This window comes from Myxine glutinosa, chromosome 9 (assembly GCF_964187855.1).
Source record: "Myxine glutinosa chromosome 9, kmMyxGlut1.1, whole genome shotgun sequence".
In the NCBI taxonomy this organism is placed as follows: Eukaryota; Metazoa; Chordata; class Myxini; order Myxiniformes; family Myxinidae; genus Myxine; species Myxine glutinosa.
In genome coordinates this window covers 101924630-101939620 of record NC_136269.1, presented here as the reverse complement: position 1 = coordinate 101939620, position 14991 = coordinate 101924630, and the positions used below count along the sequence as shown (strand labels likewise).

General features: G+C 40.4%; 1 protein-coding gene across 2 annotated transcripts in view; it reads right to left on the bottom strand.

Annotated features, from left to right (window-relative positions):
• Positions 1 to 14991, bottom strand: part of ITFG1 (integrin alpha FG-GAP repeat containing 1) — a 220484-nt gene that overhangs the window by 112281 nt on the left and 93212 nt on the right. For both annotated transcript variants that reach the window (XM_068128708.2, XM_068128709.2), the window contains exons 8-11: positions 8964 to 9045; positions 8761 to 8855; positions 8462 to 8634; positions 8192 to 8330 (exon numbers count right to left, since the gene is read on the bottom strand). In XM_068128708.2, the coding sequence (XP_067984809.2) occupies positions 8192 to 8330; positions 8462 to 8634; positions 8761 to 8855; positions 8964 to 9045 (489 nt within the window). The remainder of the gene's footprint in view (positions 1 to 8191; positions 8331 to 8461; positions 8635 to 8760; positions 8856 to 8963; positions 9046 to 14991) is intronic.

Below are 14991 nucleotides of genomic sequence, written 5' to 3'. Positions count from 1 at the left end.
TGGAATGGGAAAGAGGACGAGTGGAATGGGAAAGAGGAGTGGAATGGGAAAGAGGAGTGGAATGGGAAAGTGGAGTGGAATGGGAAAGTGGAGTGGAATGGGAAAGAGGACGAGTGGAATGGGAAAGAGGACGAGTGGAATGGGAAAGAGGACGAGTGGAATGGGAAAGAGGAGTGGAATGGGAAAGAGGAGTGGAATGGGAAAGAGGAGTGGAATGGGAAAGTGGAGGGGAATGGGAAAGTGGAGGGGAATGGGAAAGTGGAGGGGAATGGGAAAGTGGAGTGGAATGGGAAAGTGGAGGGGAATGGGAAAGTGGAGTGGAATGGGAAAGTGGAGGGGAATGGGAAAGTGGAGGGGAATGGGAAAGTGGAGTGGAATGGGAAAGTGGAGTGGAATGGGAAAAAGGAGAGAGGAGTGGAATGGGAAAGAGGAGGAGAGGAATGGGAAAGAGGTGAGGGGAGGAGTGGAAAGGGAAAGTGGAGAGAAGAGGAGTGGAATGGGAAAGAGGAGAGGAGAGGAATGGGAAAGAGGTGAGGGGAGGAGTGGAAGGGGAAAGTGGAGAGAAGAGGAATGGGATGGGAAAGAGGAGAGGAATGGGAAAGAGGAGAGGGAAGGAGTTGAATGGGAAAGAGGAGAGAAGAGGAGTGGAATGGGAAAGAGGAGAGGAGAGGAATGGGAAAGAGGTGAGGGGAGGAGTGGAATGGGAAAGAAGAGAGGAGAGGAATGGGAAAGTGGAGAGAAGAGGAATGGGATGGGAAAGAGGAGAGGAATGGGAAAGAGGAGAGGGAAGGAGTGTAATGGGAAAGAGGAGAGAAGAGGAGTGGAATGGGAAAGAGGAGAGGGAAGGAATGGAATGGGAAAGAGGAGAGGGAAGGAATGGAATGGGAAATGGAGAAGGAAAGAGTGGAATGGGAAAGAGGAGAGGGAAGGAATGGAATGGGAAATGGAGAAGGAAAGAGTGGAATGGGAAAGAGGAGAGGGAAGGAATGGAATGGGAAAGAGGAGAGGGAAAGAGTGGAATGGGAAAGTGGAGTGGAATGGGAAAGAGGAGAGAGGAGTGGAATGGGAAAGAGGAGAGGAGAGGAATGGGAAAGTGGAGTGGAATGGGAAAGAGGAGAGGGAAGGAATGGAATGGGAAATGGAGAAGGAAAGAGTGGAATGGGAAAGAGGAGAGGGAAAGAGTGGAATGGGAAATGGAGACGGAAAGAGTGGAATGGGAAATGGAGACGGAAAGAGTGGAATGGGAAATGGAGACGGAAAGAGTGGAATGGGAAATGGAGAAGGAAAGAGTGGAATGGGAAATGGAGACGGAAAGAGTGGAATGGGAAAGAGGAGAGGGAAAGAGTGGAATGGGAAATGGAGACGGAAAGAGTGGAATGGGAAATGGAGACGGAAAGAGTGGAATGGGAAATGGAGACGGAAAGAGTGGAATGGGAAAGAGGAGAAGGAAAGAGTGGAATGGGAAATGGAGAAGGAAAGAGTGGAATGGGAAATGGAGAAGGAAAGAGTGGAATGGGAAATGGAGAAGGAAAGAGTGGAATGGGAAAGAGAGGGAAGGGGAGTGTTGGGTAGATGTGGTGAAAAGCCTTTCCCAGACCTATATGACCAATACATTTTCTGAAGGAGGTTTTGTTTTGAACAATTTTTTCAAATATCACATTTTCATGAAGGAAATCATCATTGGCCATTATTGCCATTCCCTCCAGCCTTTCATGAGGGGAGTCCATGTTATCTCCCATAGTTGCCCATCAGTTTTCACATTCTTGCTAGCCCTTTCCCCCTTTGTCTGCACACAGCTTTAGTCTTTGTTTATCTATTTCCTGCAAAACCTGTTGGTGTATTGACCTTCCATCTTCTGTCATACTGCCCCTCCATGAGCTTCAACCTCTGTTTATAAAGTGTTTTGATCTCAAGCTTCACTTATTCTTATTCTCCTCCTGCTCTTCCCTTTACAAGTGATGAAGTCCAATGGCACCAAGGTTCTGCCCTGCCTTGACCACAATACTCCTTCCTTTCCCTCTGTCGTCAGCCACTCTCCAACCACCCCCACCTTACTGATATCCCTCCTCACACAATCATCCCACCTCAACCGTGGTCCACCTCTTTTCCTCCTACCTTGTTCCCTTAACCTATCCACTATCTTTGCCATTCTCTCTTCCCCCATCCACACCAAGTGTCCGGCCCATCTCTTCACATAAACACTGAAATTCCAAACCATAACTGATCTGCCTTTGAATAAACAGCTTATGACATTAATGAAACCATTTTCTTGTTTGTTGAAAAGTCTTGCAAAGTATTTTGAGATGGTTTGGTCATGTGTTGAAGAAGGATGAAAATGACTGGTTGAGAAGAGTGGTGGAAATGAATGTAGAAGGAAGTAGAGGACGGGGAAGACCGAGAAAGACTTGGCTAAAGATGGTGGAAGAAGAAATGCGGGCAAGGGGGTTAACAAGGAGAGATGCAGAAAATAGGGCAAAATGGTGAAGATTGTCATGGGGACCGCAAGGCTAACCCCCGCTCTAGCAGGGAAAATGGCCTTTAAATGCATGTTGTTGTTGTTGTTGTCGTTGTGTTGCCTTCATTTATTTTTCACTGTCAATGGACTCATCCAAACATTACAACTGGAAATACCAGAGCATTCACAAACCTCTTGCTTTGTGTAAGCACAATAGTTGGTTATTATTATTGATGAGGAAATGCTGACAACTAGCGGTTATTTGAACCTGCGGATTTTCTTTGAGTGACTTCTGTTGTTGGTTTTGGGCACGAAGACGAGACGGAAGTGCGGCCTTAGTGGTGCTTTTGACTCTTGGTGTGTGCTACACCCGCTTTGAATGCTCGTTACGTCTCCTGGTCCTTTGGTTATTCTATTAAAACTCAGATGTGACACCCACTACCATAAATCGGGTGTTATACTGGTAGCAGTCGTGATTTTGGATGCGGCAAAAGGACAGTTATTTCACATCCTCGAGAACTGCAGCAGCAACTCGACTTGTAACTTTTAAGTACAGTTTATCTCGCACTAGCAGAAGTACCCGGCATTGCCGGGCGGGGAAGGGGAGGGGAGCGGGGGGGAGGGGAGAAGAGGGGGGGGGGGAGAAGAGGGGGGGAGGGGGAGGGGGAGAGGTGGAGAAGAGGGGGGGGGAGGGGGAGAGGGGAAAAGAGGGGGGATGGGAAGGGGGAGGGTGAGGGATGGGAGGGGGAGGGGGGTGGGAGGGATGGAGAGTGGGGAGGGGGAGTCTCCGTTTCGGAGTCTATCGGTAACATCACACACACACACACACACACACACACACACACACACACACACACACACACACACACACACACACACACACACACACACACACACACACACACACACACACACACACACACACACACACACACACACACACACACACACACACACACACACACACACAAACTGTGTTTTATATATATAGATTCTGGAGATTAGTGCAAGTTACTGCAAAAATATTACTCAAATGACTGATGAACAACAGCGAGCTGCTGCTGCAGCACAGGCCGTGAGAGTGGACACAGTAAAACATGGCACGCCATTTCGCTTTGCCCTTCCTCCACCCTTTATGGGAGATGGCACAGAGTCATTCAATTTGTGGATAATGCGGTTTGAAGTGACTGAATGTTTCTTCATTCCACGTCGACAAGGAAAAATGGACACGGAAGAAGCACACAAGATAATGTACAGTAATACTTCTCGAAGCAATAGAAAAATATACAATAGCACACGGAAGGAGCACACAAACAACAATAAATATTCCCGAGTGGGCTGACGGTCATCACTTGATCGAGTAGAAGGGCTGTATCAGGTTTCAGAGCAATCGGTTGGTAAATAAGGGGTTACCCTCCCTGGGAGCCCCCATAATCCAAAATTTAAAAATACGAATTCGGAAAATGTAACACCAAGCGATCCTGCGGACCAGAGTGGAAAGGCTGTATTGGGTTTTAGAGCAATCGGTTGGTAAACAAGAAAAAGACATAAAATGTTATAGCCCCCATGGTTTTAATAATTTTGCTGTACTAGAGTTAAATGCCGCCAGTCGGGCATATTTGGTTTGGATTACAAAACAAAAATTTCTGCACATATATATTCTCATGTATTGTCTTTGTGCCAAGTTTGAACAAAATCGGTCCATGCATGTCTGAGAAATGGTTGTGGACACGTTTCGTTTAAGTATCAAAATGGCCGCCAGTCGGCCTTCTTGAATATGATCTCGAAAAAAAATGACATGAGGTGCATTTGTAAGCCATCATTCATTATTGTGTGCCAAGTTTGAACAAGATCGGTAAATTCATGTCCGAGAAATGGTTGCGGACGTGTTTAATACAGAATGTTGTTTGTTTTTTTACACCTAAAATGGTCGCCAGTCAGCCATATTTGATCGCATTGCAAAACAAAATGATGTGCATATGTATACCATGATGTCTTGTCTTTGTGCATAGTATTGTCATGCGATTGCCCCTCGGTTAAGACCAGGGAATCGCGGATGGAAACGAGCTTAACAAGGCGTCCGGGTCAATGGCGGATTTCCTATACACGTGCGCAGGGTAAAGAGGGAAAGAGGGAAAGAGGAAGAAACGGCGAGATTTACCTGACACGATCTTGCCGGGCAGTCTTCAACCTGCAGGAAATTAAACTCGCACGAAACGGAATTTATGTACAAAAGAACATGGCTTTATTGCCACGGATGCCAATAACAATGAAATAAAACGCGACGCTAAAATAACTATTCTAAATTGGGACGTCCCCCACACCAGACTTGAACGCAGACGAAGGGCTGAAAGAAACTGGAATGAAATAAATAGTGTGGGATTCTTGTGCACTTAACTGCGAGTGGCTTGAACCTTGCCCAAAATCGGCCAGGCCCCCCATTCCCGTGCGGGGAGAAGGCCGCAGTCCACTCGGTTCCATGCGCCGCTAGGCCTCACCGGCTTCTCGTCCACCCCAGCCTTGTGGTGTTCCAGCAGCAAGCAGCGCTCCGTCCACGTGTCGTCCCTGCCTGGAAAAACTGCCACTCTCCGTCTGCAAAAACTCGGCACATCTCCCGGTATCTCCAATCTCCAATCACTGCCCGGAGCCCACTGTCCTGGTATCATTCCCTCGCCAGGTCCGGAACGAGGGACACGAGCCGAGGGCAGATGACAGCTTCAAGAAGGCAGCAAGAGGAGGAAGGAAGAGCGCCGCACGAGGAAGAGAAGAGCTCTAGGGCAAGCAAAAAGTCCCAGCGCAAGATGGCAGTCCAAACGAGAGCACAAAGGGGAGATCGATCTGAAAGCCAAAATGCGACCGGTCGCTATGGGATCCCAGCACGAGAGCCTAAATGTCGGCTCACGGTTCGTGGTGTGGCTTCTCCTCTGACGTTGTGATGGGATCAGCCAGATGCTGCCCTTCCTCGACCACCCCTTCGCAAGGTGGGTGTGGCCTCAGCCTGCCTGAGCAATGAGTGTTGTCATGCCAGCTGGTGATGTGGCTGGCTGTAGCTGCATTGTGGCAGAGGGGGATTAATTAATGTGTCTACTAATGGGAATGGATTCCTAATTTACGTGTCTATGTGTGTTGCCATAAGAGACACAGGGATGACCACAGAGGTTTCACATACAATGGAGTTAGCATAATCCCTAGTCTACCTATCACCGGATCATCCTCGTATGATCACAGGTACACACTTAATCCGACATTCGGGCTAACAGAACTTATTACATCGAGATTCTCTAGCATGACAGACGAAGCACCTACCTATGGAGATCTACCTAAATCTATATATATGCCCTACCCACCGACATAACAGTATGAACAAAATCGGTCCATACATGTCCGAGATATGGTTGCAGACGGACGGACGAGACCCGATCCATAAGCCCCCGTTTCGGATCAAGTCCAACGGGGGCTAATAATGGACGAGTAGGGATCCGAAGTTCCCATGGGTAATCCCCATAGAGAGCCCCCTGATCTAAAAATCAAACCACTCATACCTGAGTGATTGCGTGGGCCATCGCATAGAAGGGCTGTATCGGGTTTCAGAGCAATCAGTTGGTAAATAAGGGAAGAGTAGGGATCCTTAGTTTGGGGGGTATCCTCCCTCTGGGAGACGCCATCATCAAAATCTATAAATCGAAGCCCGAGCGATTGTGCGGGCTACTGTCTTGTATTCCTATGTAAACTTTCAGAGCAATCAGCCAGGTGACAATGGATGAGTAATAAAAGTTAACAGACGGACGGACGGACGAACAGGCATTCCAACATCACAACCCATTTTACAAGTTCACCTCTTCGAGAAGCGAGATGAGATGACCTAAACATAGGGGCAATATGCCTGGTGCTCAATGGTAGAATAAACAGTACACTGCACCGTAGCAAAAAGAGAAAGAAAAAAAAAACCACCTTTAGAGGCCATTTTTCCCCGCAAAGCGGGGGTTGGCCTTTTTCGGGAACCGTGGTTGTTGTTGTTTTTCGGTCCCCTTTTTGAAGCAATGTTTTACGGCCGGATGCCCTTCCTGACGCCAACCCTTTTTGCTGCCTTTAACGACAAACAGGGAATTACCAGTGAACTGGTACTCAATTAGCCGACCTCGGAAGGATGACAGGCTGAGTCAACCCCCCTGGCGTTAATTCAGCAATCGACCGGGATTCGAACCCAGGATCCTAGGATCCTAAGCCGGCACCCTAGCCGCTAGCCCAACGCTAGCCCAACACCGTAGCAAAAAGAGAGGCGTAGCAAAAATAGCAAAAAGTTAACAGATGGACGGACAGACATCTGGACATCATGACCCATTTTAGAAGTTTATCTCTTTGAGAAGAGATGAGATGACCGAACAACAACAACAACAACAACAACAACCATAGCCACTGCCTCAACAACAACAATTACATGTTATAAAAGATCCCTTTTTTCAAGTGTTACACTTCATTGTGTACATCTTCATTGAGATTCACAGATATACATGCAATATGTTTTGGAAGTACAACATGCTGTATTTTGATTAAACCAGTCAGCGAAGCGATGGGATGAAAGAAAACTTTTGACAAAATTGAATATTGAGAATGTTTTAATTGGCATGAGCTCCAGACATTCTAGAGTTGAACTTTTTTGCTCCAAATTGGTCAATATTTCCAATGAATTTTTACCTCCTCCACCGAAGATGGTAGGAAGTCAAGTGTTTCACCCCTGTCTGTTTGTTGGTTGGTCTGCCCGTGAACAGAATATATCAAAAGGTTGTGGACGGATTCGGACGATTAAGGTCCAGATAAACAAGCCCGCTAATGCAAGATCCCGCTTGGGAGGGAGGGGGGTGGGGGGTCAAAATGTCAATATCGATCACAAAATGAAGGTATGGTAAAGAGTGCCGTGCCTCTATTTCAACTAATACAGCCAAGAATAGAACAAATTATATCTTTCCAAACAGTCCCTATAGACTTAAAAAGGTACACATTGGTCCAGTGTCTTCCTTTCAATGGCTCAAATGTCAAAGGTCAAAGGTCAAAGGTCAAAATTGGTCTGAAAAACGAAGAAATTTGGCCTTCCAAACCCTTATATTTACCAGATTCAATGGTTTTATGGTTAAGGCGTCCACTTTGAGTTTGAGAGGTCAGGGATCAACCCTGGCCGAGCGATACCAAAGACTTTAAATATAGTACGTGCTGCTTCCTTGCTTGACGGTCAGCATTTAAAGGATAGAGGCACAGAAAAAAAACCCATAGATTGGCATCCATGGGGAGGAGGACATTCCTCCTGATTGCCCCACTGAGTACGGAAAAGCGATGTCCTAAAGATGACATCACTGGCACCCAGAGTATTCTGGAAAGTGACATCACTTCCCCAAACTCAAGGGCTGTGTTTGTGTGAATGTCAAGTCTGGTGTTGTCTCATGTACCGGTATCTGTCTGCATATGTATGTGAGCCTGTATAGAGCTTGCGAGTCTGTCTGTAAAACAGAGTCTGTAAAAGTCTGCCACAGAGTCTGTAAAATAAAAAAAATAAAAAAATACAGACAACCCTTGACACAAAAAACTACCTTAATCCACAGCCCCTTCAGACCAACGCTCTTAATAATGATTACCACACATTCTTAATGAGTAAGACCATAAGCAACAGCACTAACAGTTTCATTGCACCATGAGAACTCAAATAAAGAGTGAAGTGTATGAACGAAATATATTGAGACGCACATCCTCAAAAAGGTCAAAAAACGCAGCAGCAATGACACCAGAAACAGTGCTCGTCCAGCGTGGGATGAACATACGTCCAACAGGCTGGCAGGATTCTTCGGTACAAGGTACATTTTCCAGAAGCACCAGCCAGCGCGTCCTAGGCAAAACAAGATGGCAAATGCTCCAAGACTCAATTGTGACCAATTATTTTCACCCAATATATTTATTTGTTTTGCTGTTGCAATATCTGATGGGTGGAAAACTTTTCTAGGGTGTGAAAGTCAAAACCTGTCTGTGCCATTCTGCATGGTGACCAGAGCATCAGGGTAGCCATCAATGTTATAATCTCCTAGGCGAAGTTTCGGGGGAAGTGGCCATCCTGTTGGGCTCTCTTCGGCTTCAGCATTCCAAAACCGCAAAGCAGGCGAACTAGCGACCGCGCCAGTCAAAACATTCGCCCACTGCATTTTGTGATTACAAAACCAACATAAAAAAAGGAATCAAGACGGAAACAAACAATCAAATCTAATGGAATTATTCTGCCAAAAGTAAAAATGACAAAAAATGTTTTGGAGACTTATACGCACCGAATCCTCCCCTGGCCGGTTTAAGTAGATTACATTGGTGGCACAGGCCGGGTCAGGACAACCTGGAACTAAATGCTCTTGTCTGCCATCACCATCTGCCCAGAAAATTCCACAACAAAATGACACGCAAAACAAGCAACATCTTGTCCAATTAAGTAAATACCAACTTCGCAGTGAAAAAGATTACAAGCAAAGGTACGTACCAACATCTGCAAATGATGACTGCCCGACAACGGAGATGTCTGGAGGAAGATTTAAATCCTTGGTCTTTCTTAACTTTCCATCCTGTAATGACATGACCAAATCAATGGATCAGGATGCTCAACAAAGAAACCGTTCAGGCCCATGCTTGGGCACCATCCATCCTGAAAAAACACAACGCCAAAGAGCCAAACGATTATAAAACTTAAGGGGTTTCAGGTAAGTTCCATTAAGATATCGGAATGCTTATGATGGGGTCTTTGGAGATCAGAAAGCCAAATGCTTAACAATAAAAACCTGGAAGACCATGACACAGAAAGGTGATGAAGCATGTGCTTTAATTTACTAACATGCAACATCAGCAACATTTGATTGATGAGATCAGTCGAGAGAGAAGTATACACATATCACAAAGTATACATATACACATACAATATACACATCTATCTATAATTCCAGTAATCTCTGTCTGTACGTTTGTACGTTTGTCTGTCTGTGACCGCTGTTTCTCGACAACCACGGGTCCGATATACTTTTAACTTGCCAGGTATATTGCTGGGGACCCGAGGATGTGCCTTTTCAAGGTTTCATATTAATCGGACAATTACTTACCGAGCTATGTCCAAAAAACGATTCAACCAATCAGAGAGCAGCGAACGATCGCGTGTGCCGGCGTTGCGAATGGACCAAACCATTCCATGTAAATAGAGGGGGGGGTTCTGTGATCGTTGCGAATGGACGAAACCATTTCATGTAAATAGAGGGGGGGATTGTCACTGTACTCGCAAGCCGTTCGCCGTTCGCTTTGGCTTGCGAATGGACCAAACCATTTCATGTAAATAGAGGGGGGGGATATAATTTTAGATAGATATATAGTACGGGCATATATATAGTACGGGCATGCCCTAGTATATCAAATGCACATATAGTATACACATATCTACAAAACAAAGCAAAGCAAAGTCGTATGGTATATCGTTTATGTCAATATTACACTGGGGATTTGACAGCCAATCATTTTGCAGCTGGAGATCATGATCATGACAACCAATCAAGTCACCGGACAGACCTTGGGTTTTAGTCGTTCTTCAAGAACCCATGCTGCCCAATTCATGTAAAAGTGTATGATACGCAACTATTATCCACCTTGAGTAGCCAGGGTCATGGCCATAATGATCATGTCGTGGCAGCAAGCCGCCACGATCTTTGGCAGATAATAACGAAACCGATCATCACCGAAACAGGCATTCAATTGATTCACGAAATCTGCACCATTGCAAATGATGCAGTAAGTGCTCACACTCGAAGGTGTGTATAAATGTTGTGTTCGAGTAGGGCCTACTAAACACATCTTGACCATTTTGTCTGGTTGTCTAGAGTGGGTTTGTTACACACATGCTGGCCTTGAAAGCAGGTAGAAACAAGCCTAAAAACAAAGATTTGTTTCTAAAGACAAGATTTAACCACTTTAAGCTGTGGTTATTATAATAATGATTCATTACACTGGTCAACAGCCACATTGGTTCTGACTTATTTTCAACTGTTTCAAACTAATTTGTGCCCACGAATCCGAATCTGACCTTAAAATTTCGCTATCACGTAACCTTGACGTAGTATATCATAAGTGTGGAAAAAATCTTTAGAGCATGCGAATTTATTGATTAGGTCTCAATAAGTCTATTTACTGTCACAAAAAATAATATGAACTTAAAGTTTTTATTTACATCACATAAAAAAATGTAAATCTCCAAAAATAATATGAACTTTATAAAATATCACAAAAATTAATATGAACTTTAAGTTTTTATTTACATCACATAAAAAAATGTAAATCTCCAAAAATAATATGAACTTTATAAAATATCACAAAAAATAATATGAACTTAAAGTTTTTATTTACATCACATAAAAAAAATGTAAATCTCCAAAAATAATATGAACTTTATAAAATATCACAAAAAATAATATGAACTTAAAGTTTTTATTTACATCACATAAAAAAATGTAAATCTCCAAAAATAATATGAACTTTATAAAATATCAAAAAATAATATGAACTTTAAGTTTTTATTTATATCACATAAAAAATGTAAATCTCCAAAAATAATATGAACTTTATAAAATATCACAAAAATTAATATGAACTTTAAGTTTTTATTTACATCACATAAAAAAGGTAAATCTCCAAAAATAATATGAACTTTATAAAATATCACAAAAATTAATATGAACTTTAACTTTTTATTTATATCACATAAAAAATGTAAATCTCCAAAAATAATATGAACTTTATAAAATATCACAAAAATTAATATGAACTTTAAGTTTTTATTTACATCACATAAAAAAAATGTAAATCTCCAAAAATAATATGAACTTTATAAAATATCACAAAAAATAATATGAACTTAAAGTTTTTATTTACATCACATAAAAAAATGTAAATCTCCAAAAATAATATGAACTTTATAAAATATCAAAAAATAATATGAACTTTAAGTTTTTATTTATATCACATAAAAAATGTAAATCTCCAAAAATAATATGAACTTTATAAAATATCACAAAAATTAATATGAACTTTAAGTTTTTATTTACATCACATAAAAAAGGTAAATCTCCAAAAATAATATGAACTTTATAAAATATCACAAAAATTAATATGAACTTTAACTTTTTATTTATATCACATAAAAAATGTAAATCTCCAAAAATAATATGAACTTTATAAAATATCACAAAAAATAATATGAACTTAAAGTTTTTATTTACATCACATAAAAAAAATGTAAATCTCCAAAAATAATATGAACTTTATAAAATATCACAAAAAATAATATGAACTTAAAGTTTTTATTTACATCACATAAAAAAATGTAAATCTCCAAAAATAATATGAACTTTATAAAATATCAAAAAATAATATGAACTTTAAGTTTTTATTTACATCACATAAAAAAGGTAAATCTCCAAAAATAATATGAACTTTATAAAATATCACAAAAATTAATATGAACTTTAACTTTTTATTTACATCACATAAAAAAATGTAAATCTCCAAAAATAATATGAACTTTATAAAATATCACAAAAATTAATATGAACTTTAAGTTTTTATTTACATCACATAAAAAAATGTAAATCTCCAAAAATAATATGAACTTTATAAAATATCACAAAAAATAATATGAACTTTAAGTTTTTATTTACATCACATAAAAAATGTAAATCTCCAAAAATAATATGAACTTTATCAAATATCACAAAAAATAATATGAACTTAAAGTTTTTATTTACATCACATAAAAAAAATGTAAATCTACAAAAATAATATGAACTTTATAAAATATCACAAAAAATAATACGAACTTAAAGTTTTTATTTATATCACATAAAAAAATGTAAATCTCCAAAAATAATATGAACTTTATAAAATATCACAAAAAATAATATGAACTTTAAGTTTTTATTTATATCACATAAAAAATGTAAATCTCCAAAAATAATATGAACTTTATAAAATATCACAAAAATTAATATGAACTTTAAGTTTTTATTTACATCACATAAAAAAGGTAAATCTCCAAAAATAATATGAACTTTATAAAATATCACAAAAATTAATATGAACTTTAACTTTTTATTTATATCACATAAAAAAATGTAAATCTCCAAAAATAATATGAACTTTAAGTTTTTATTTACATCACATTAAAAGTGCTTCTGAACTTTACTTTTGCGTTTGTAGGAGCAATCACTTTCATGCTGTAAAGTCCAACAGTAGTCACCCATCATGTTTGGATTGAATCGGCCTTGATATCGAGTCTCCATAATGGCAATTTCCTGGTGAAACCTTTCTCCATGTTCATCACTGACATCGCCAAGATTTTGTAGAAATAAGTCCAGTTGAGAATGGAAGAAATGTATCTTGAGTGACATTCGAGCACCGAGCGCCTGGTAACTCTTCAACATCTTGTCCACAACCTCTTCATAATTTGGTGCTCGAAAATTTCCAAGGTAATTGTTAGCAATAGCCACAAAGCTATCCCAAGCAATGCTTTCGAGCTCAGATAGTCTAGTTACAAGTCCTGATTAGTGAGTACAAGACGAATTTTGGCTGTGGCTGACATTCCTATGGTATACTGGTTCTCAAAAACTGGATGTGCTAGTGAAAATTGGATATCATAATCGAAATCTACAGGTTCATGTTGTTTAGAATCACCTCAAAATATACTAGAACCATAAAACTATTAAAATTTTGTTGACCAGTGTTTTCAACTGGTTCTGATGGCATCAATGAACTCATCCGCAAAGCCTGAGCATCTGAGCTGGCTGCTTATCTTTCACTACTCTGCTGCAGGTCTTTCAAGTAAGTATGGCAAAACCCATATACTTTCAAGTATGTTTGGCAAAACGTATGTTCAAGTACTTGTTTCAAGTATGGCAAAACCCTCCCATATACTTTCTTAACAATCCTATTGAAGAGGTTCAGTCACTCAATCTTTTGGGTCTCACTATCAGCTAAGCTAAGGTCTTACTTGGGCAAAGCCTCACCTGCTCCACCCCACTCACCTCCCCCCAGCCCCCCCCCCCCCCCCCCCTCTAACCCCCCAACCCAACTAAAGAAGAACAAGTCAGACCCTCTAAACGGCAGACCGGTTAGCCTTAATACCCCATAATTAGTATGGTAATGGAACATAGTCATGGCCAAAAATATTGGCACCCGTGAACATTTTTCAAATAGCTCACAATGTTCTCCAAAAATAAGTTGAAATTGACAAAAGTATTTGGTCTCCACAATTCTTTATTTCACTGTTAATATAACAGAATCTTTGTTTTTGATTCATAACTGAATATATCTTTTTAAATCAGAAAATAAAAAGAAACGGCATTGACAAAATCATTGACACCCTCGACTTAATATTTGGTAGCACATCCTTTGGACAAAATAACTGCAGTCAAGCACTTCCTGTAGCCATGAATGAGCTTCCTACACCTCTCTACTGGCAGTTTGGCCCACTCTTCTTGTGCAAACTGCTCCAGTTCTCCCAGATTTGAAGGGTGCCTTCTCCCAACTTCTCCCAACTTTTTTGATTAATCAATTAATTGAGGAGTTATTTAATTATTAGCGATTAATTAAGTACTTATTTAATTAATTAAATTTCCTTTCTCTTCTGACCATTAACTCAGGCACCTTTTGAGTTAGGAAGCTGATATTTGGACATGCCGATGACCCGGTGATTTGGCTGCAAAGGCTATTTTTGATTTATTAATTAATCAATTAATCGATTAATTATTTAATTATTCGATTAATGGCTAAAAAAAATTTTTTTTTTTTTAAGTTACAGATTCTGGTGAAATGGTGATGGTTTATGTGTTCTTTGACCGAATTGATTAATAATTTAATCTTTTAATGATTATTATTTATATATTTTCATTATTAATCCTGGTGTTGGGCTAGCGGCTAGGGTGCCGGCTTAGGATCCTAGGATCCTGGGTTCGAATCCCGGTCAATCGCTGAATTAACGCCAGGGGGGTTGACTCAGCCTGTCATCCTTCCGAGGTCGGCAAATTGAGTACCAGTTCACTGGTAATTCCCTGCTTGTCGTTAAAGGCGGCAAAAAGGGTTGGCGTCAGGAAGGGCATCCGGCCGTAAAACATTGCTTCAAAAAGGGGACCGAAAAACAACAACAACCACAGTTCCCGAAAAAGGCCAACCCCCGCTTGCGGGGAAAAATGGCCTCTAAAGGTGGTTTTTTTTTTTAATCATTTATTTATTTTCTTTCTCATTTGGCTAAGAAGCTAATATTTGGACATAGTGACCAAGTGATGTGGCTCAAGGATATTTTCAAGGATATTTTTGATGTATTGATTAATCATTTAATCGATTAATTATTTATTGATTAATCAATTAATTATTTACTTTTTTATGAATGACTTATTTAATTAAATTTCTAAAAGATACATCTTCGGATGAAGCACTAGTGGTTTAGTTATGCTATTAGCCAATTGATTAAGAAATATTTTGTG